At 49.9% G+C, this 20,153-nt stretch overlaps 1 protein-coding gene across 1 annotated transcript in view; it reads right to left on the reverse strand.

The window, feature by feature from the left end:
- PAPPA2 (pappalysin 2) overlaps positions 1-19,623 on the reverse strand; it is a 294,379-nt gene extending 274,756 nt beyond the window's left edge. Inside the window, exon 1 of the mRNA XM_059144906.1 lies at positions 18,705-19,623. Within this exon, the coding sequence (XP_059000889.1) occupies positions 18,705-19,608 (904 nt within the window). The 5' untranslated portion in view covers positions 19,609-19,623. The remainder of the gene's footprint in view (positions 1-18,704) is intronic.
- Between the last annotated feature and the right edge of the window lie 530 nt (positions 19,624-20,153).

Below are 20,153 nucleotides of genomic sequence, written 5' to 3' on the forward strand. Positions count from 1 at the left end.
AGTCCTGCTTCTCCAAGAAGGCCCATCAGCTTCCAGGAAGGTGAGGTTCTGCTCAAAAAAACAGAGGAGTCATGCACAGTGTCATCAGCTCTGGTAACTAAAAAAACATGCTGGATGGTGCAAGGTTGTTTTTATGAGAAAAATGAACAAAAAACAGAGCCAGGTTAGGTCATGACCATAAATCAACCTGATACAAGGCAAGGTCTTTTCTCAGGATGTTATGCCTGTGCCCTCCCCACACACGCAGATCTTTCTACTGCCTTCTGCAGAACTACTTACCCAACACCCTGCCCCCCAGAGAGGCCCTGAGGGGAACAGAAAGGACCAGGAAGAAGGAGGAGATAGGCCATCCATCAAAGACCACACAAACTGGCAGACAGCGGGGCCATGTCAGCAGGAAGAGGAGAAAGTGAAAAGAGGTGCTTTTGAGCTGCTCCAGATAACTTTCCTTCCAGACAGGATTAGGCTCAGCTTTTTATCTAGGAGTCCAAGCTTTTATAAATCAGAGCACAGGATGGGAAAGTCCTCCTGGGAATGTTTCACTCATCTTCCCGGCAAATTTTTCAAGCTCTCCTCCTAGTCCACTATTCCCTTTAGTCATGCTCTCGCTGTGCGCAAAGATGATCGAAATCGGGATGGGGGACTTCCCCAGCTTTCCAGAAGCCACTCAGGCAGGGGTAAGGGACAATGTGGCAGCTTGGAAAACAATGAGGTGGTCGGAGACAAGAATCCAAAGGCATTTACAACCTCAGAATCTATGGCTCGTACACGGCAACCACAGAAAGTAGTTAGCAAGGTTCCTGATGCAAACCGTCAATACATGGTAGCTACTTTTAGAGTTATTTTTGTTACTGATGGAGGGGTGGGAGATGCAGGATCTAAATCAAAACACCACCAGCTTTGACCTTTCATCAGTAGTGTCTGCCCACAGTTCAGGATGAAAGTACCCACAGACCTCCTAAAAGGCCAACTCGAGTCCAGATCTGTTCAGATTCTACTGTGGATAAGAACACCCCAAAGCCCTGAATAAATACAGACTCTTGAGTCAGTAGGATTCAGGTGGCACCTGGAATTCTGCGTCTCCAGCAAGCTTCCAGGTGGAGCCCATGCTGCTGGCCTTCAGATCATACTCTGAGTAGCGGGTCTCTAAATGAGAGCAGATCAAAATCTGGGTCTTTGAGAATGGGCATCTGCTGGCAGGCGGTGGGGGACGGAGTTCCACTAGTGACTTAAATACGTAAATCTCCTGCACTCCCACCGTCATTCCACCATTTCCTGCAGACATACACACACGCACATGCACGCACACTCGCACACACACAGACACAAGGGGGCACCTCGGGACCAACACAAGTCGGCCTCGTGACCATGCGTGTCACTTTCCTCTGCTTACATATCACCTGCACAATAATAAGAGGTGACAACAGGGCACCTGGGTGGCTCAGTGGGTTAAAGCCTCTGCCTTTGGCTCAGGTCACAATCGCAGGGTCTTCGGATCGAGCTCCCTGCTCCCTCTCTCTCTGCCTGCCTCTCTGCCTACTTGTGATCTCTGTCTGTCAAATAAATAAATAAAATCTTTAAAAAAAAATAACATTAGGTAAGATACAGAGGCATGGGGGGGTATAAAGACATGAGTAGAAAACTCAAAAAAGAAGAAATGAGAATTTTCAATGTTCAGCCTCAAAGACATGCAAATTAAAACAAAACAGAAATCCTTGTCCCTCAGGTTAGTAAAGATAACAATGACAGACTCTAGAATCGGTGACATGATAGAAAAGCAAGCATGCTCATGCACTGCTGGGCTGAGAGAAAATTAGTAAACCATTCTGGAGAACAATGTGGCAACCATTTGCCAAAAACATTCATATCCGTCATTTCATTTCTGGGAATCACAATAAGGAAATTAAGAGGTATATTATTATACCTCCCCAATGGTATGATTTTTAACAGCAAAACAGTACAGATCAACCAAACAATATAATACTACTCTGCCTTCGGGGGAAAAAAAAAAAAACACATTTGGGCCATGGTGGGGAATTGGATGAAGGGGGTCAAAAGGTATAAACCCCAGTTGAGTAAGTCCTGGAAAGTCAAGCACAACAGGATGATGATAGTTTACATGAGTGTATGGCATATTTGAAAGTTGTTAAGACAGTAGATCTTAAAAATTCTCATCATGAGGGAAAAAAATTCTTTTTTCCCTTTTTCTCTTTTTTTAATATCTATATGAGGTGATAGAAGTCAACTAAACTTGCTGCAGTCATCACTTCGTAATGAATGTAAGTCATCATGCCCTATACCTTAAACTTACACAGGGCTCTGTGTCAATTATATCTGAGAAAGAAACTTATATCTAATGAAAAATAAATGAGTAAATAGAGAAATAAAATTTTAAAAAATAAAATTGCTTGAGGTAAAACTCAACAAACATCCAAGATGGCAACATACAAAGATTCTGAATTCTCCTCCTCCCACAGACACACGAGCTCCGCAGCTACATATGGAACAATTTCTTCCTTAGAAAACCTAAGGTCTGGCTGAGTGACGACCCCACAGGCAGCAAACGAGCGGGTAGGAAAGGCTGGGACACAGTCTCACCATAAACCCTATAAGCAGCACTGTAAGCCACAGCCAGGAGGGAACTCAGGTTCTATATGAGGAGTAAAGTGTCCCACCCCTCACTGGACATCCCAACTTTTAAGACATACACTAGAGAGACAAGCCCCCAAAACATCCAACTTCGAACATCAATGGAGCCCGTGTCCCAAGAAGACAAGACGAGCGATCTGAGAGCCCACCCACAAAGAGCAGGTGTGCTCTGACTCACCTGCCCAGGGCCCAGCTCAGAGGCAGCCCACAGCACCCAGACTTCAGCGAAGGAGCCTCATCTGCTGATATTACAGTGCTGGCCAGAGGGGCAGGCATCCGATGTACCACACATCTCAGCCGGCCAGAACATGTTCCAGGGAGGCAGACTGGTGGGCGCCATCTTGGCCCAGTACCCTTACTGCACCCCAAGCACCATTAGCTCCCAGGAAGGAGCTTTTATCCACGTCTGGTGCCCTGATTTCAGCAGCTGCTGCCTAGGGGATGCCTGCTGATCACCTGGCTCTCAGCCAGGGGAGCTTGTGTTCCCTGGTGCCATGGGAATGTAGTACTTGTTGTCACCCTGTCTGGTAGCCCAATTTCTGCTGTTGGCAGCGAACACCTCCATATCATCTGGCTTTGGTGGCCAGTGACTTTATGCTCATGAGTCCCAGAGGTCCCCACAGTTCCAATGGACCAGGGATTCTTAAGCAGCTACTGCTCCTAGGACGAAGCAAAAGGCAGCAGACCCAGGAGCTCCATCTTAGCTAGCAATCACAAGTGGCCTTAGGGGAAGTCTTCTAATTATATAAGCATCTTGGGGATGACTGGAATCCTTTCCAGAAACCTCTGAATGGCAGGCATTATCCTCAGGCTCCCCCCGCCATGCTCCAGGGTGCCGGTGTCTGGAGGGAAGCTTTATATGCATCTGGGACCCTGGTTTTTCTTCCAGGATGGGGAGGGGTCACATTCCTGGAATCCACAGGACCGTGACCATGGAAGAGACAGTCTTTAGCAGGTGGTGTCCAGCACAGGGCACTGCACAGACAGCAGACGAGACACACTCCCCAATCTCCCTGGGAAGGAAGCCTCTTTGCTTTCCTTGGTGCTTTGGCCGAAGGGTCAAGCCTCAAGTTCTGAGACACATCTAGTGACCTACAGAGCTACTCTCAAGGGACATAGGCTGTGGACACCATCCCGGCATGCCTTCTGCCTTGCTCCAGATGGCTGGGATCACCCAGGAAAGAGCTTGTACACGCATCTGGAACCCCAGTTTCTGTGACTGCCAGCCAGGATTGTGAGATGTTGTGCCAATGCCATCCAGGACATCAGTACATTTTGGCACGTTTAATTTTTTTTTCCCCGACATAAGGAAATAAATAAATAATCGAAGTGTAAGAAGTGTTGAAATATTCCTTACTTCAACTCTTTCCCACTGAACAAAGAAACCAATGTCCTAATTAGTAATTTTAGGTACATGGATTTCTTTTTGGGGGGAGTGGATGTCATTTCAACCATTTTTAATAACCTTCGAGAACAAAGACTATGAAATCCCCTGAGCATTCACATACCCTGCTGGTCCTGTGGCTGTGGAATTCTGTAAACGGCCCATCAGAGCCCGAACAACGCGTAATGAGACTCTGGGCCGGGGCTCCGTTTCCTCAGCAGAGATGGAGAGCCGCCTGCAGGTTTTTCTTCCTCCCATCCTGACCTCCCACCCCAACTAAAACAGGAAAGCAATCTTTGGAATTCCAGCAACACAACAAAGACCAAAACCCCCAAATGCAGAAGTTGGAGGTGGGTTGTGCAGAGGCTAAGGGAGTGGTAGGAAGTCCTACCCCTGGACAACCCAGCCTATCTCGACTCTCTTAATCCTTGGGGAGACCCATTAGTACCCAGTGCAGGCCAGTTCTGGGAGAGACAGAGACACAGTGGCCCCCACAGCTGGGAGCTGCAGCCCCCCTTCTGCAACCTTATCCCCTTTCTATCAAGGTCTCTCAGAACTCCTAAAATTCCAGCTGAGCAGCTCCCGACACCAATTTCCTGTTTTTCCCTTTCCTCCGCCAAATAAATAATTTTGAGATCTCTCTCCAAAATTTGCTTTGGCATTTCACTTGCCAGGTACAGTTTACAGAATCAATGCTGCCCTAAGAAGCAGTGTTTAAATAGTGTTAATTATATACTTGATGATTCAGAGGCATTGCGGGAGTCTTTATTTAGAGGAAGCTTGGAGCAGATCCTCGTGCCATGAAAATAAGCTCCCAACTTAGGTTAGCTGGTTGTCTATCGGGTTTTCATCAAGTTAGACATCATAGTACTCTCAGAGCATTAGGATATGTCCAACGTGTCTCATATTCGCTCAGTGACCATGTACTGCCTGTGTTGACTTAATAACATCTGAACATTTTTGCCTCTGCCCTGTGGTCACAAATAACCCACGGAGACTCTGGAAGCTTTCTAGGAAGCCAGTTGTACTCAGGGACCACACAAACCCAAATACTCTGCCAGTCAGAACCTAAAGCCCCTTTTCCACCAGTTTCCAAGCCTAAAAAACCAGAGGATACAGAGTGTGTGTTCTCAAATTAAACTCAGGTGAGTCTGCAGAGCCCAAAGAGAACATTTAAAGCTGATCTATGAGTCAAGGCCTGCTGTGACCCAGCTCTGGCTGCCTGGCTTCTGCGTGAGAAAGAGAAAGAACACGTTAAAAAAGGTGACGAATTGACGTTCTAGGTTAAATGAGGACTAACGTCATATTTTGTCCTTTTCTTATTGAAAGTCTTACTAAACTGTTTTCTTCTGCTTTCCAGCGAGAGATTTAAATTAACCAAGGGCACCTGGAAGAGCCGAAGTGACACCAAACTGGGACCCAAGAAGCTTGGGACGTGATCCTATCCTCCTGCTGGGTGAGGTCTGGAAAGTGCCTTTCCCTCAACGGCCTCGTGCTCCCTTCTGTGAAGGAGAGGCTGAGCTGGTCTGTCACCAGGCCCTTGTTGTTCTGATTGTCCGTGCCTGAGATCTCTAGGCCCTTCATGAAGGACTGCCAGGTTCTCCTCTTTCTCGTCCTTCCTCACTGTCAGACATCCTGCCATGGGGACCACAGAAGGTGGAAAGGCTGAACCTGAACCCACACCTCAATGGGCAGGTTTTGTTCCCACTAGAGCCTACTAGAGCCTTTTGAATTCATCTCGCAATCATGTGCCTCTGCCCCCCAAAAAGTGGAACAACTAAAATATTGTGGTTAGTTGAGGATACTGATTTGTTGGAATCCATTCCAATTTGTTGGAATTTGTTGGAATCCAGTCCCTTGAGGTTTCTCAACAAATAATCCCAGGCTGAGTAGTAGCAGAGAGCTAGACATGTGTATCTGTGCACGGAAGCTCAAAAGAAAAGAGAATTTCATCCCTGAGTCAAGCAGACTGACTCAGGGCAGAAGAGGCCTTGGGGGAGAGGGGCATGAGCCCGCCCTGGCCCGATCGGCCGGCAGTGCCTTGAAGGCAGGGCTTTGAGCCCTTCTGTGCCACCACATCACCACGGAAGGATGACAACAGCAATCAGCATTGACTGAGCACCAACGCTGCCCCAGGCAGAGCTCCTGGCACACGATGGGCACCAACTTATTTAATCACCACCACAATTCCATGAAACAGAAGTGATCATGAGGCCAATTTTACAAATGAGGAGACTTTAGCTTGCCAGTTTCCCACAGCAAGTGAAGGGCTGGAGCCCAGAACACCTGGGCCTGGATCCTGACTTCCTCACCACTAACTGAAGGATAGAATTTAGATGGAGGGAGAGAGGGAGAGAGGACACTTCAGGTGAGAAGACAGCTCGTGCCGAGCCGGGAGCTGGTGACAGGTGGGTCACGTGGGGAGGAAAGCCTTCCCTGCCACGGGCGTGTGGTTGACCCTGGAGAGCGAGGAGAGGTCAGGTTCTAGGTGTGGAAAGAGGCCAGATCATTCTCCCATCAACTCATTCAGCTCAAAATGCCCGCTCCATTCATTCCAGGCCCCACCTTGGGTGCTGGGGTGACACACACATGATTGAGATCCAGCGAAGCTCCCAGAAGCCTGCCCACATCAGATGGCTCCCACTGCTGAGCCATGTATCTGGAACTGGAGATGGACATGGGAGCCATCATGGTGCTGGACTAGAGAAAAGGAAGGCTGTCTAGGAGGAGGTGGGGCCGGGAGGCGGGATAGCGACAAAAGTGCCAGGAACAGCAAGGTAAGCAGGTGCCTTCCTCCTTCCTGCCCAGCTTTCTGCAGCTTAGCAGCATCTGGCCCATCTCTCCTAAGTTCCCAGACCTTGCCCTGGGCAGAAAACCAGAGAAGGAGGGGCCACTCGCTTGCGCCCCCTCCTCCGCTAGTCACTGGCTAAGGTCAGGACAGCGACACTCTGCATGCTGTCCAAGGGGGAAGTAAAACCACCACACCCAGAGGGGGTTCGTGCCCAAGATTACCTCCAGCCACAGGATGCATGCCACGGGCTACATTATAAGGATTATAAGGATATTCCATTGTGCAATTATGTCATATTATTAATGTGCCTTGAAACAAACAATGTCTAAAATAGATTTTTGCTGTGGTTAGGGTTTATTGTTATTCTGCATGAAGTTGGAACTTATTTCAAAAATAGTTCTTGAAGACCTACTTTGTGTTCAATAAAGATCTGTTGAATACATAAATTAGTGAATAGATTAAAAATAATTGAGTACTGCCTGTTTTAAGTAAAAAGAATTTCACCCGCTAAAAGAGACCTTTGTGACCACTCCAGATTTTGAGAGAACCAGAGAAGGGGCAAAGGCTAGAAAGACCTGGAACCCACGGAAAGCTCCAGGTCCCTTGCTGGCCTCTCCCACAGATTAATAAGATGGCCCTCTCTAGGTACACTCTCGTTCCTTTCCCTAATATGAACAGAAGCACAGAACAAAAGTTCTAAGGAGAGAATGAGAATCTCTTTCTCAAGAGATCATACGTACAAACCAAAAGAAGCAAATAAATAGAATAGATAATTTCTGAAAATTTAGAAATAATCGTGATTAAACCGAGTTGTAATCCCATCCAATTTTTCTGGGGGACCAGATCCCTGTCAAAAATTTATCAAGGGTCAATAGATTTGGAGAGCTGAGAAAGTTGAAGCGGAGGAGAAGAGTAATCACTCCTTCTCATTAGGGTTGAGTTCATTTCTCAGCCATCTTCCAAATCAATAGGCCTGAAGAGATTACCACACCTTCGGGTGCCTACCTCCAAACAGAGTAATTTACTCCACAATTTGTAAGACTAAATTTTGCCCTTTGTCTATTCACCCATTCATTCGTCCTCTCATCAAGTATCTGTTGCGTGAGCCTTATTTATTCACAATGCATCAGGGGCTACGGCTGCAGCAATGTGTAAAGGCCAGCCCACGACCTCAAGCCCAGTGGGGAGCTAGCCGAGAAGAGAAATGGCACAGGGGTAGGGCTAGGCATGTTCACTGAACCTCAGCCCCACCCCCGACCCCCACCGGCACAGGGCCCGGCACACAGTGTGAACCCCGCACGTGCCTGCGGGGTAAAGAAAAAGTGGGATGAGATTTACGGTAAATGGATCTGAGTGTCTGGGAGGCTGCACAGGGTAGAGAGCAAATCGGCATCGGAGAGACCAAGGAAGACTTCCTGGAAGGGATTATCCGAACTAAAAAGCCAGGGTGTGACTAAGATTAAGTCAGATGAATGTGGGTCTGTGGGAGGGGTTTCCTATTGGGAGAAAAAGTGCAAAGGCCAGAGGTCCAGGAAAGAGTGGTAGATCTGTGTCATGGCTCACAGTTTGGTGTTGCTAGAAATTCAGGGTGTGAATATGTGTGTGTGTGTGTGTGTGTGTGTGTGTGTGTGTGTGTGTGAGGGGGGGGGAGGAAGCAATGACTTGCACATGTGAGTGTGCATATACACAGGTGCAGACGTGTTTGTGTGTGTGTGCATGTACAGGTATGGGTGCGTGAATGGGAGTCTGTGCTGGAGGGCATCAGTAGGGTCCCACATAGCAAACTAAAGGAGCAAAACTCTATCCTGAGCACACAGTGGGATCATCCAAGTCTTTAGGCTGGAAAGTGACTTGGACTGCTTTGGAGTTGAGAAAATTCCCTTTGGTGCAATGAGTTGAAGAATGAATTGGTCTCTCAAGCGAGAGACATGCAGAATTACTGAGGCAGAAAGGAAGGCAGCAGCTGTGGGATGACTAGGACAGGTCCAAAAGATACTGTCGAACTCAAGCTGCCACAATCTGGTGACAGATTCCTGGTATTACAAGATACATATTGAGGGAGGTGGGGGCAAGGTGGGGGGTCTCCGTGGGAGAGAGGGACTCTGAGTCCTGGCCTTTGCAGATAGAGCCCTTTGCTGAAAGCAACTAAAAAAAAAAAAAAAAACAGGAGGCATGGATTGAGATGGAAGGGTTCTGCTGAGATAGGCGGGGTCTTTCACTTGTTACTTCGCCATGAAAGGTAGAAACAGCCCCACGCAGTGGATGAGAGCGTGTCCTCTCTGAACAGAGCACTTGGATTTGAACTCGCGGCTGTGTGACCTTGGGCAGCATCCTGTTCTGCTCTGTGCTCTAGCTCCCCCACCTACCTCCCCGACTGGTTCTGAGGAGCACGCGCCTTCTCGCTTGTGCAGGGACCACAGTCAGGGCTGGCACTAAACACGGGTTATTTGTCAGATGAGAATGTCTTCAGTAATGTCCTGGAATGACCGAGCTTCACGCGCACATTTCTGTGACTTCAACTTCCACGATTTTCCTGTGCGTTCATGCTGTTTCCTGCCTTACTTTATCAGCACTTTATTACAAGGCCTTGAGACTCGGATCTCTCTTACCTTGAAATAAAATGTCTGAGCCTGTGTCTGCTTCCAACCTCCATCCCCTCCCCTCAGAGCTGAGGGTCTGTGCAGAGCACACAAGACCCTGTTTCTTCACTCTCTGACCATGCATGTGTATCTCCACTCACAATGTAATGCGGCACCCCCACCCAATTCTTGAGCGAAGCTGCTCTTTCTCAACCCACCAGGGATGTCCTCACTGCTGGACGCAGGGAGCCCGCCTCAGGTCTTGCTGGCTTGCTGGTGACCCCAGTGCCATCTACATGTCCAAAGACCTATCCTTTCCTCTTTTTCCCAGTTCTGCTGCCGCCCAGGCCTTCTTCTCTCCCTCTGGTTACCAGCTCTCCCTCCCTAGCCTCAGGAGCCCTCAGACTCATCAAGGCAAAGTGGGCCCCTGCCAGTGGCTGGGCTGTGATGACTGGTTACAGGTCTCCCACGAGCCAGCGAGCCCTTTCCAGGTACAGTCCCATGCTGTCCCCGTTTTTGATTCTCCAGCACGTGGTTAAACGCCTGACACTTCACCTGCTAGGAGCTCAGTATGTTGGGTGAGTGAATAAATTAGTGGAGGAACGAACAAACAGAACCCAACTACTTCACTTCTTCGCCAAATAAAACGCACAGCAATTATTTGTACGAAAATTAGGAAATGCTGAGTCACCACATGAATGATGGATGACTCACTAACTGATTGGCTTCTTCCCCTCCGTGGTTCCATGATGTCTTCCCCTCTGATTAGTAACTGGACTTCCAATCCAGAAATGAGCCATAATTACTGGTCTTAATAGCCCCAGTGGTCACCACGGCAACTGCAAATGTTCAAGATTTGGGGTTCCAGTGACCCTCTATGTGTATTTGGGCTGAAGCACTTTTCTTCCCCACTCATTGCTGACTCATAAAGAGAAGTGGGATGTTTTTGTTTGCCCACTGTGGCTTTATTTCCTGGATGTTCTCTTTTTCAAAAAACTCAAAGAGTACGATTGTTTTAAAGCCGGTAGTGAACATGGGAAAAGGAGGATGCTGTTATTACTTGGACAGAAACTTAGCATAACATATGCTTTCTGGAAAGTGCTAGGGCCATGGTGTATATGATGTGAGCATAAGGGATCTGATGAGTCCCCAGGATAACCCAATTCCATGTACTGGAGCGCAGTAGCATGAAATTTACACAGTTCTTTATGGCATCAGAAACTGAAGCTAAGGGATGTTCAGGGGATACAGAACTGAGAATCAGAATCAAAACTAAGGTGCAGCCTCTCTCTTGGATTTATTTGGCCTCCTTGAGGCATAGACTAGGATGGGAGCAAGAAGGAGCCAGGCACCCATACTCCCGGCACCCATATTGTGAATGACGTGGACAGGCAGCCCAAAGGAACAATAAAGAAGAGCATGGAGGAGGGAAGAAGCATCCTTCTCAACCATTACGAGCTCCATGTGATGGAAGAGATTTCAGCACAGTGGCCCAGGTGTCTCTACTCCCTGCACAAGACAACGGCACAATTCTCAGAGACCCCAGGTGGTATTGGGCGGAAGCAATGGCAGAGCCGTAGTTCTCAGTGAAGTCGCAGGAGCCCCCGTCACTTAGGAGGGCAGAGAGTCAAGCCTTCATGTGTGGCTGGGGCTTGCGAAGTGGTGCAGCCACTTCAGAAAACCGTCTGGCAGCCTCAAAATGTTAAACACAGAGTGACCTGGCAACTCCACTCCTAGGGTATAGACCTGAAAGAAATGATAACACAAGTCCACTCGCACCAGTGCTCACTGCAGCTATATTCACAGGAGCCAAAAAGCAGAGGCCCCCACAAGGTCCATCGACTGAAGAATGAATAAACGAGATGTGATTCCGGAAATCTATGGAATATTACTCAGCAATAAAAAGGCATGAAGCTCTGCTACATGTTAATCATGATGAACCAACCTCCAGTAAAAGAAGCCAGATTCAAACAGGAAACGTCCGGAAGGAGCCAGTCTACTGAGACCGAGAAGAGACTTGTAGCTGTCTCTGGCCGCGGTAGAGGCGGGAAGGTGAGGAGGTTAATGGGGAGTGACTACTAATGGCTATGGCACCTCTTTGGGGTCAAAATTATAATTCTAAAATCAGATTGGTAAATGTTTCACAATTCTTAAAAAACAAAAACCGTTCATTGTAGAGTTGAAACATGAACTGGATGGTGTGTGAGTTTTATCTCAATGCTGATTTTTTTTTTTTTTTAATTTTTAAGAAAATACATAAAACTCCCCCTGGAATGCTCAGACCAAGAAAGTAAGCAGCACTTGCTTCCTGCGGGAAATCTCTGGGAAGTTTTGTTTTTACTTGACCAGAAGGCGTTTCTCCACCACAGCCAAGGCCACCGCCTCTCTGTCGGTGTTATTCTGAGCAGCACCAGGCTAGGAAGCGAGGCAACAGAGGGCTGTGGATGAAGGACCTCATACAGGAATTGGCCTCCAGACTGCGGGTCAGCAAAGAACGGCCATGGGCAAAGTCTGGCCTGCCACCTGGGCTTGTAAACCAAGTTTTCCTGAAACATGGACGCGTACCTCTACTTAGATACAGTCCACGGCTGCTCACACGCTCTGGCACCAGAAGAGTCAAACAACAGACTGTAGGGCCTGCTAGACCTAAGCCATTTACTACTGTCCCTTTGCAGAAAAAGCGCACTGACCCCTGCTCCAGGCTCCCAAGTCCAGGGTCTTCCTACATCAATATGGTCTACATGGTGGCCGGATCCCCCGGGAGTCTGTCGGAAGTGCAGACTCCCAGGATGCCCCAGACCCACGGAATCAAGAGTCTGCACTTGAGTTTGTTAGTTAGGGCAGTGCAGACAGCGGGTGCCAAGACAGGATTCCCGTGCAGGGATTTCGTGACGGGGGGACAACTCTAGGCCAGAAGAGGGTGTGTGCCTGGGAAGGCTGGGAAAGCCATCATCCCGTGCTGCCAGTCCGACCTCAAAGGAAGGGACGTGGGAAGGGAAGCTCGGCGGAAGCACTGGAGACCACCTCTCAGATGAAGGAATGTTCTGCAAGCCCTTGAAGATTCTTCAAGGCAGAGCCGGCTGTCAGAGAAGTCCCGGCTCTCTGGAACGGGCTTGCTTTATCACCACCACACCAAAGTGGCCTCAGGGCAAACGCAGTGATGAACTCAGAACACACCTCGTGGGGGGTCTGGTTAGTGAAACGGCCGGCAACTGGAGGTCTGTGAGGCTTATCCTCAGCACATCCCCTGCGAGGCATGTGCCCACGGCAGCCTTTATATTTTAAGAAGAATCCCAAGTGATCTCTATCAATATTTAAGTTGAGACGCAAGGCTCCAGAGCACAATTTGGCAAACTGCTTCTACAAAGGGCCAGACAGTAAATACTTCAGGCTTTGTGGGCTCACCCCAGCTCTGCCGGTGAGCACGAAAGCCGCCACCGAGAGAGAACACACGGTGCGGCAGGGTTCCAATAAAACTTTATTTATAAAACAGTCTTCCGCTTTGGGCCACATGTGGCCCGCAGGCTATAGTGTAACAACCTGGGGACCAGAGTTGTGGGGTTTAAGCTTTTTTAAAGTAACTAAACCCTTTCTTCACAGAAATGGATAGGAAAGGGGCTGCTCCCTTTGAAAGGGAGCCCTGCACTGGGCAATTCTGCTCAGAATCCCCGACAGCACCTCTGCCGACAGCTAAAGTAGATTTGAAAGCCGCTGCCCTGTTCCCCAGAAAGAGCCTCGAGATTCAGAAAGTTCCTCTCATCATTCTTCTCATCCCTAACAGGCATCCAGCAAGCTAAAAGTCTACTGTATGGGTCCTATAAACAAAACTGAGAGTCTAGCCCTGTGCTAGATATTCAGGGACAACACACGTGAACCAGACAAGCATTCGGCTCCTGGGGAACTCTCGGTAGATGGAAATGAGATGCATACCGAGCTGATAAGGCAGGAAGCAACACGCACCCCAGGAAACCACGCGTGATGAGCTAGGGAAGCAGCGCAGCAGCGACCCCCCTCACCGAGGGAATCGGGAAGGCTGCCTGGTCAAGGGCTCAGCAGTCAGCTGGGAAAGGAGGGGCCGAGTGACTTCTCAGGCTGTTTCACTTCTGACAGAGACGTCGCCCCCGCCCCCCTGCTTCCGGAGGGGTCTATGGGCACAAGATAAAAACCCCTCATATGCAGATGCTAACTTACAGCCGTCAGGGTCCGTGGCTTATCTACACGAGCACACTCATGTATCTTGTCCTCACCGCGAGGGAAAATCCAGCCCCAGAAATGGACAAAGACCTTCACATCCAGGGTTCGGACACACAAAGGGTAGGGGAGCTACAGCTTTGCCGCCCATCTGGGCTTCGGGGCAAGGAACAGGGCTATATGTGGAGGAAAATCGGTAGTTGCTCAGGATCCCATGAGGGCAAACTTTGACCATGGTCGCAAGAGAGGACTAGAGGATGAGGCAGCTGAGGAGGAAGGTCCCAGAATCGTCACCTCCCAAGGAGCTCTGGGAAAGGCAGCTCTTCCCCTGTCGCTAAGACTGGATAAAGGGAGGCAACACCCACCATCCTTCTTTTAAATTCGCTTCACATCTACGCTTACACTTCTGGGTCTGGGAGTCTCTCTTCTGTGAAGCTCTGTGTCTGCATGAACGAAACTTCTTACCCTCAGTATGAGGCTCCCTTATTGGAGAAGGGATGTCTCAGTATCCCGTAAAGTCGCATTTCTTAGATGTCATTCAAAACACACCCCAAAAATCCATCACAGTGCCCTAAACAAGGGGGTTTTAATCCAGGGTCAGAAGACACTGGCCATCCAGAAATCCGAAAAGCTCTAAAAGCTTTGTAAACTACGTGAACATGTAGATTTCTCGAAGGAGTCAGCATAGCCCTCAACAGATTCTCCAAAGGGTTTATGACGCCCCAAAATAAGCTATAGTGCCATTGTCTAATTTATCCAAAATCATACGGCCCGGGCTGAAAAGAACATGCGATTTTTTAAAAAAATAGTTCTTTTAGGCATCTGATTCTACAGTGTTCTCAATCATCTTGAAACCCTCTTGGTGAAAAATCCTATTTACCTTCATTCCTACTTCACAGATTACCTAACCAAATTCCTAAGGAATTAAAGTTACTATCTCACCTAAGGAAAAACTATAGGTTCCTGGGCAGAACTGAAGCTAAGCAGGTTAATACCCACGGCTCTCAGTGACGTCTATCTCCCGCTGCTAATACCCTGTCATAAGTAAATACCACCCGCCAAGCCCTGTGTTGGGCACTTTACATACATGACTTATTTTAACGTCTTAGCCACTCTACAAGACACAATCTCATTTCTCAACTTGAGGAACCCAAGGCTCAGAGACGTTCAATGAATGACCAAAGATCAGAGCACTGGTAAGTGTCAGAGATGGAATCAGACCAGGTCGGCCTGGACTCCTCCATTCTGCACCGGGATCTGCTCCGAAACTTGGATCCTTACAAGAGAAACACGGGTCTTCAAGTGAGGAACAGTTTCTTAGACATCTGCGTACTCCCCACGGGGCCTCGCCAGGCTTTGCGGGGCAAGGCCCTTGGTAAATACTGACTCCAGCTCTAATCCCAACACGGACGTACTGACTCAGTCCTGCGACTTGGAGCTACAGGTGGTTACTCAGCTGGGCAACTGCAGGGAACATTTGCAATCAATTACGGGTGAGGAGGAACCTTTTAGAAGTTTTTCTTCTGTGTACGCCGGGGATGAAGGAGGGAAAGGAAGTTGAGAAGGAGGGAAAGGAACAGGGTGGTTTCAGGGTCGGGTGCTGGAGCTTAAGGATTTCACATCAGGATGGGACAGAATTTGGCTTCTGTCCGCTGCTGAGTGAGTTCCAACAGCCCAACCAAATGGGCCTGTGGCCTCAGGCTACTCCTCCATGGCCCCACGTCCCTAAATGGCCAGGCCCCTGAATAGTGAGTTTTCTCCAGATCCCCTACGCTGGAGCAGTTGCACACAGTCCTTTCCTACCTCCTGTTGCCCTGCTCCAGAGCACAGGCCATAGGCAACTCTGGAAGGCCTTACCTTGGCGGGGGTGGGGGGCTTAGGAGGGTGGGGAGACAGCACCATCTCTAGGGGCCAGAGACAACCTCAGCACCTGAAGTCTGTGAGGCCTGCATTGTCCTCGGCCCTGAATAAAAGGATTCCAGCAATCCTTTCTGGAGTCCAGCTTCCTATTTTGGAAGAATGTGGAAACTTGGGGTGGAGGGAGGAGGTAACTCGAGTTGATTTTGTTTTCTTTACTAGTTGTTGCAAGTGCAAGTTAATCACAACCCCACAAAAATGCCACTTTAGCCCTTTCACATAGGCCCTGCAAAAAGATTTGCGTAAAGCCAATCTTAAGGCATGCCTACCAACACCACTCTGGGAGGGGATGATAAAATACCGCCCAGAGGCCAGGGCAGGGACCGCAATCCAAAAAACCTGACGCATTCCCCCTGATGTGGCTTCCAAAGAGCCGCCTACTCTCTTGTGCATGAGGCAACACTGCCACCTAGTGCCCCAAGTGGGAAGTATTCCCTGAGGCCCCACATCTGGGTGGGGGGGGTGCTCCTTCACAGGAGCTGGTGTGGTTGAACTGCTTGACATCTCTACTGAACGGAGAAAACACCCCAAGTTTGGGAGACTGAGAACTGGGATGCTGGGTGTAAGTAGTAGAAGCTGACGTTCAAAGCCTTCGGGAAAGAGGATGGGAGTCAAGTCTGGAAGGAGAGCACCTCAGAGGAGAGGCAGACCTTCAAAGACTGAATTGTGATTACCTCCCAGGAACCCCATCCAGCTGTTATTCCGCGCAGGTGAAGACCCACCTGCCCAGGAACAGGCAATGACCAGCTAGAGAACCAGCGCCGGGTAAGAGAAGAAAGGTGGTCTGGTCTGTTGATAGGAGTGAGTAAATTCGTGCAAATCAGAGACCTTGCACTACCTTTGGCCGCCTCACTGCCATGGGGCCCATAGGGGAAGTGTAAGCAGCTAAACACGGTGAACAAAGAGGCTTATGCCCTTGGGAGCCCAGCTGCTAAAATCCTGGAGAATGAAGGCCTTGTTCCTAGCCCCATCTTTCCCAGAATTTTACCCTAGATCTTTTCTGAATATGTTCTGATGTGCACAAGTCTAAAGAAAGATAGAGCGTGGAAGGTCGAGAGCAGCTAGACCTGGGTATTCCCTGCCCTCAGCCTTCCTGGTGTGGACCTCAAGAGGAAATACCAGTACACCACAGGGGCTGCTTTGATTTGAATAGAAAGAAGCCTCAGAGGCTAGACTGTCTGCAAAAAGGCTTCCTGCCCAATTTTACATGCTTCCGGAGGGTTCCAAGGGTCACTTTGGAGAAGGCTCTGAGTGTGTGTGCTGTGGCAAGGTGGGGGGCGGATGGCTGTGGGCGGACAGGTGGGCGAGGGAGGGAACTGTACGGGCGGCAGGTGGAGAGGTGCGAGGAGCCATGCCAGAACTGGAATCAGGTCTTACCACCACTCTCTGGGCTGTGAGACAGGACGTGGAAGTGACAGGACAGAGGCCAGGTACCCACTGTTCTGAATCTGTTTCCTCGGGTTTGGGTTTTAATAACCGAAAGCAATAGCCTCTGAGAGCTTCGCTCATATATTCCTGTTGGATCCCTCTCTAAGTCTTCACAGCCAGGGAACTGATCCCAGGTCCCTCTGTTGCTACTGCCGGAGGAGGGGTAAGTGGAGTCGTGGGTCTCGGTCTAGACGGCAAGCACACAGTTTCCCTGGCAGATGGGTACTAGGAAGCGAGATTAGGCAGCAAGAAGATGTCATCTGGGAAAAACTGCGAAGCTGCCAACTCTGATCAGATAATCATCTCATTATTTCTTCCATTTGGCCCCAGCATAAGGATTTCCTTCTACTTTTTCTCTGCCCCCACCTTCTTACAGCCCAGCCCCTTCTCTCTCCCCTCCTCTCACCCCCTCTCCCACCCAAAAATAAAATAAAGCAAAACCACAAGACTCTAGAGGGCTCAGTGTCTGGGAATCCCAGCTTCCAAAGGAGAAATCACAGCCAAAGAGGGGGAGACAGCGTGTCCAGAAGGGATGTTCCAGCAACACCCCATTGAAAGAGGCTCCCTCCTTCCAGATTTCTTTCTCCAGTCTGAAACTTATTTGTAGGCATCCAGCAACCTGAGAAGTTTTTAATTTGGGAAGTTGTCAAGCACTTTGGGAGCTCTGGGGTTCCATTCCTGTTCTGCCTCTGGCACACCTCTCATTGATTTGGTTTCCCCACCAATGTAAATGGGACTGGCAAGCATCAGAGGGCATTATGGATAATCCAAATTAATGAGATTAAAATGGATCTACCACGTGCCTAGCCTTGTGTGAGTTTCTTCCATGGGGGGGATCCAAAGAGATAATGACACAGAACATGAAGACCTGTTATGTCTAGCCGTCATTCCTTGCTTGAAGCCAACACCAACCCCCCCCCCAAACACACACCCCCAGTAAGGAAAAGGAGATAGTTATTCCTAATGCCACTCTTTTCTTTGTCCGTCTGGGTGATTTCCCATGAAAGCCAAGATCTGGGCATAGTGGAAAACACATAGGCAATGTTCTGAGATATTACCTCTGATTAAAACCACAGTTACGCATGGTTCCTTCTTAGGTCCCTCATCCAAGAGCCAGTGCTAGACACCAGGGTCCCGGCTTGTATGATCCAACCTCTTCCAGCAGCCCCTGCTGTTCTTAGACTGGATGCATGCATGTTAGGACAAGCCAGAGGGACTCCAGGACCCCAACTCGATAGGCTTTCTGCTAAGTTCCAGGGCTGCTCAAAGAAAAGGAACTCGCCAGAGCGAGGGGCTCCACACCTGGCAGCCGGATTTTCCCTCGGCCCGGCCCCGTCCCCACGGCTCACTGCGCAAGTCCTGGTCCTGACCGGTAGCTGCGAAGTTGCCTGGCTCTCTTGGACTGGACTAGGAGAAACGGAGTGTGACGCTTCTAAGCCATTGACAACGAACCAGAGATCCTCCGCTTTAAAGACGGGGTAAGGAGGGAGCTGGAGGTCTCCTAAGTGCACGAGCGATGTATGGCACCACACGAGATCGATACTCATTGGGACAAATGCTCTTGTGGTTACAGTCATTATGGTAGGTGATGTCTAGAGTCCTGCTGTGCTGATGGATAAAGGCCCTTCCCCCTCTCTCCCTGGCCAGCCCCTCCTGGCTTTCCTGCCCCTACGCCCTTCCTCTCCTTGTCCCTTGTGTCTAACCCAGGCAAACATAAAGCCGGCCACTCCCCCAGGGACCTCAGAAAGCCCAGACACCGCGTTACCTGCAATGATGGCTGGGTTGTTCTGTCCTCCCTCTGGTTTCACCCAGGCTTCCACTGTGAACGCCTCCCGGGGAATCTCAGCCAGCACTTCTGGTCGCAGCAGCAGCCGCCCCCGCCTCCCCGAGAAGTATAAAACCGGCAGTCCTCCTTGGGGGTTAAGGGTCTCTGTTTCCCAGTGGGGGTCCCCTCCACCCTTCTGGATGCTGTCCTGGATCAGACTGGTCCTGACTCCATGCACAAGGGGGTGCTTAGGCCAAGGTTGGAAATGCCGAGGAGAGACACCTGGGTCTCCCCGCAGGCCCCCCGCCTGCCCTTTCACCACCTGGCGACGATTCCTGGTCTTGGCCCGGCTCTTCCTTCGGCTCTCTGGCTGGGGTTCCTTTGGGCCCACGAAGGTGGTGGTAATGGTGGCAGCCGTGGCTGAGCGCTTCCGAGTCTCAGCCTCACCTGGAATGGTCTTGGATCCTCCATCGCCGAGATAAGTGTCCCGGTCTCCCCGCAGCTCCGACCACCCAGTAGGACCATGCCAGACCCATGGGGTGGCCGGCGGCTCAGCTTCACCCCTTGGCCCCACACTTCCATCCAGGCTTGTGGCCAGACCCCTCGGGGCATCTGGCTTACTGTGTCCTGCATGGCGGGTTCCCTGACCCCCCACAGGGTAGGGCCTCGGGTGGTCCCCAGGCCAGCTGGGGTAGACCCCAAAGAGGTGATGCTGGGGAGCAGTTCTGGGTCTTCGCAGCTTGGCCCCCAGCCAACAGCGTTCTCCTTCCGACAGCACCTGGTTCAGGTGTCCCCTCTGAGCCAGGGCTCTCTTGCGTGTCCAGCCCAGCTCAGAGCTGGCAGTACTGAACGCCCAGCCGGCCAGAATCACCAGGCTGGTTCTCAGGATCTTTAGACACATCATACCTCCCCCAGCTCTCTCTCTATACAGAACCAGAAGTCAACTTCTGGGTACCACACGGGAGTGATGGGGAGAAGAGCAAGAGAAGGCTAGCAGTGGATTCGCAGTCACCGGGGAAACTGTTTTGTTCACAGACCAAACTTTTAGGAGCAGCCCCGAAAGAGTGCCTCTTCTGGCTACCGGCGACCAGTGCTGTGCCTCCCTCTCCCTTTTCCCTTGACCTGACTCTCCTGACTCTAGTTTAGTCCTTGCAGAATGAAGTTGTTCATTTCTCCGGGTTCCCTGGAACCTCCTCCTAGGGAGCTCAGGTTTCTTCCTTTCTTTTTTTTTTTTTCTTTTTTCTTTTGGGTCCCTTCTTCAATAGCCCCTCCTCCCGCTGATCCTAGAGGAGGGACACACAGACGGGAGCCAAGCCCTCTCACACACACACTCCCTCACAAACGCACACCGCTCCCTACCTGAAGTCATGAAAAAGACACTAATCTCATTTTCATTTCTTTCTCCTTCTTCCTTCCCTAAGAGTTACGTTCTTTCTGTAGCTCTTAACC

The sequence above is a fragment of the Mustela lutreola genome, chromosome 14 (genome assembly GCF_030435805.1).
Source record: "Mustela lutreola isolate mMusLut2 chromosome 14, mMusLut2.pri, whole genome shotgun sequence".
NCBI lineage: Eukaryota > Metazoa > Chordata > Mammalia > Carnivora > Mustelidae > Mustela > Mustela lutreola.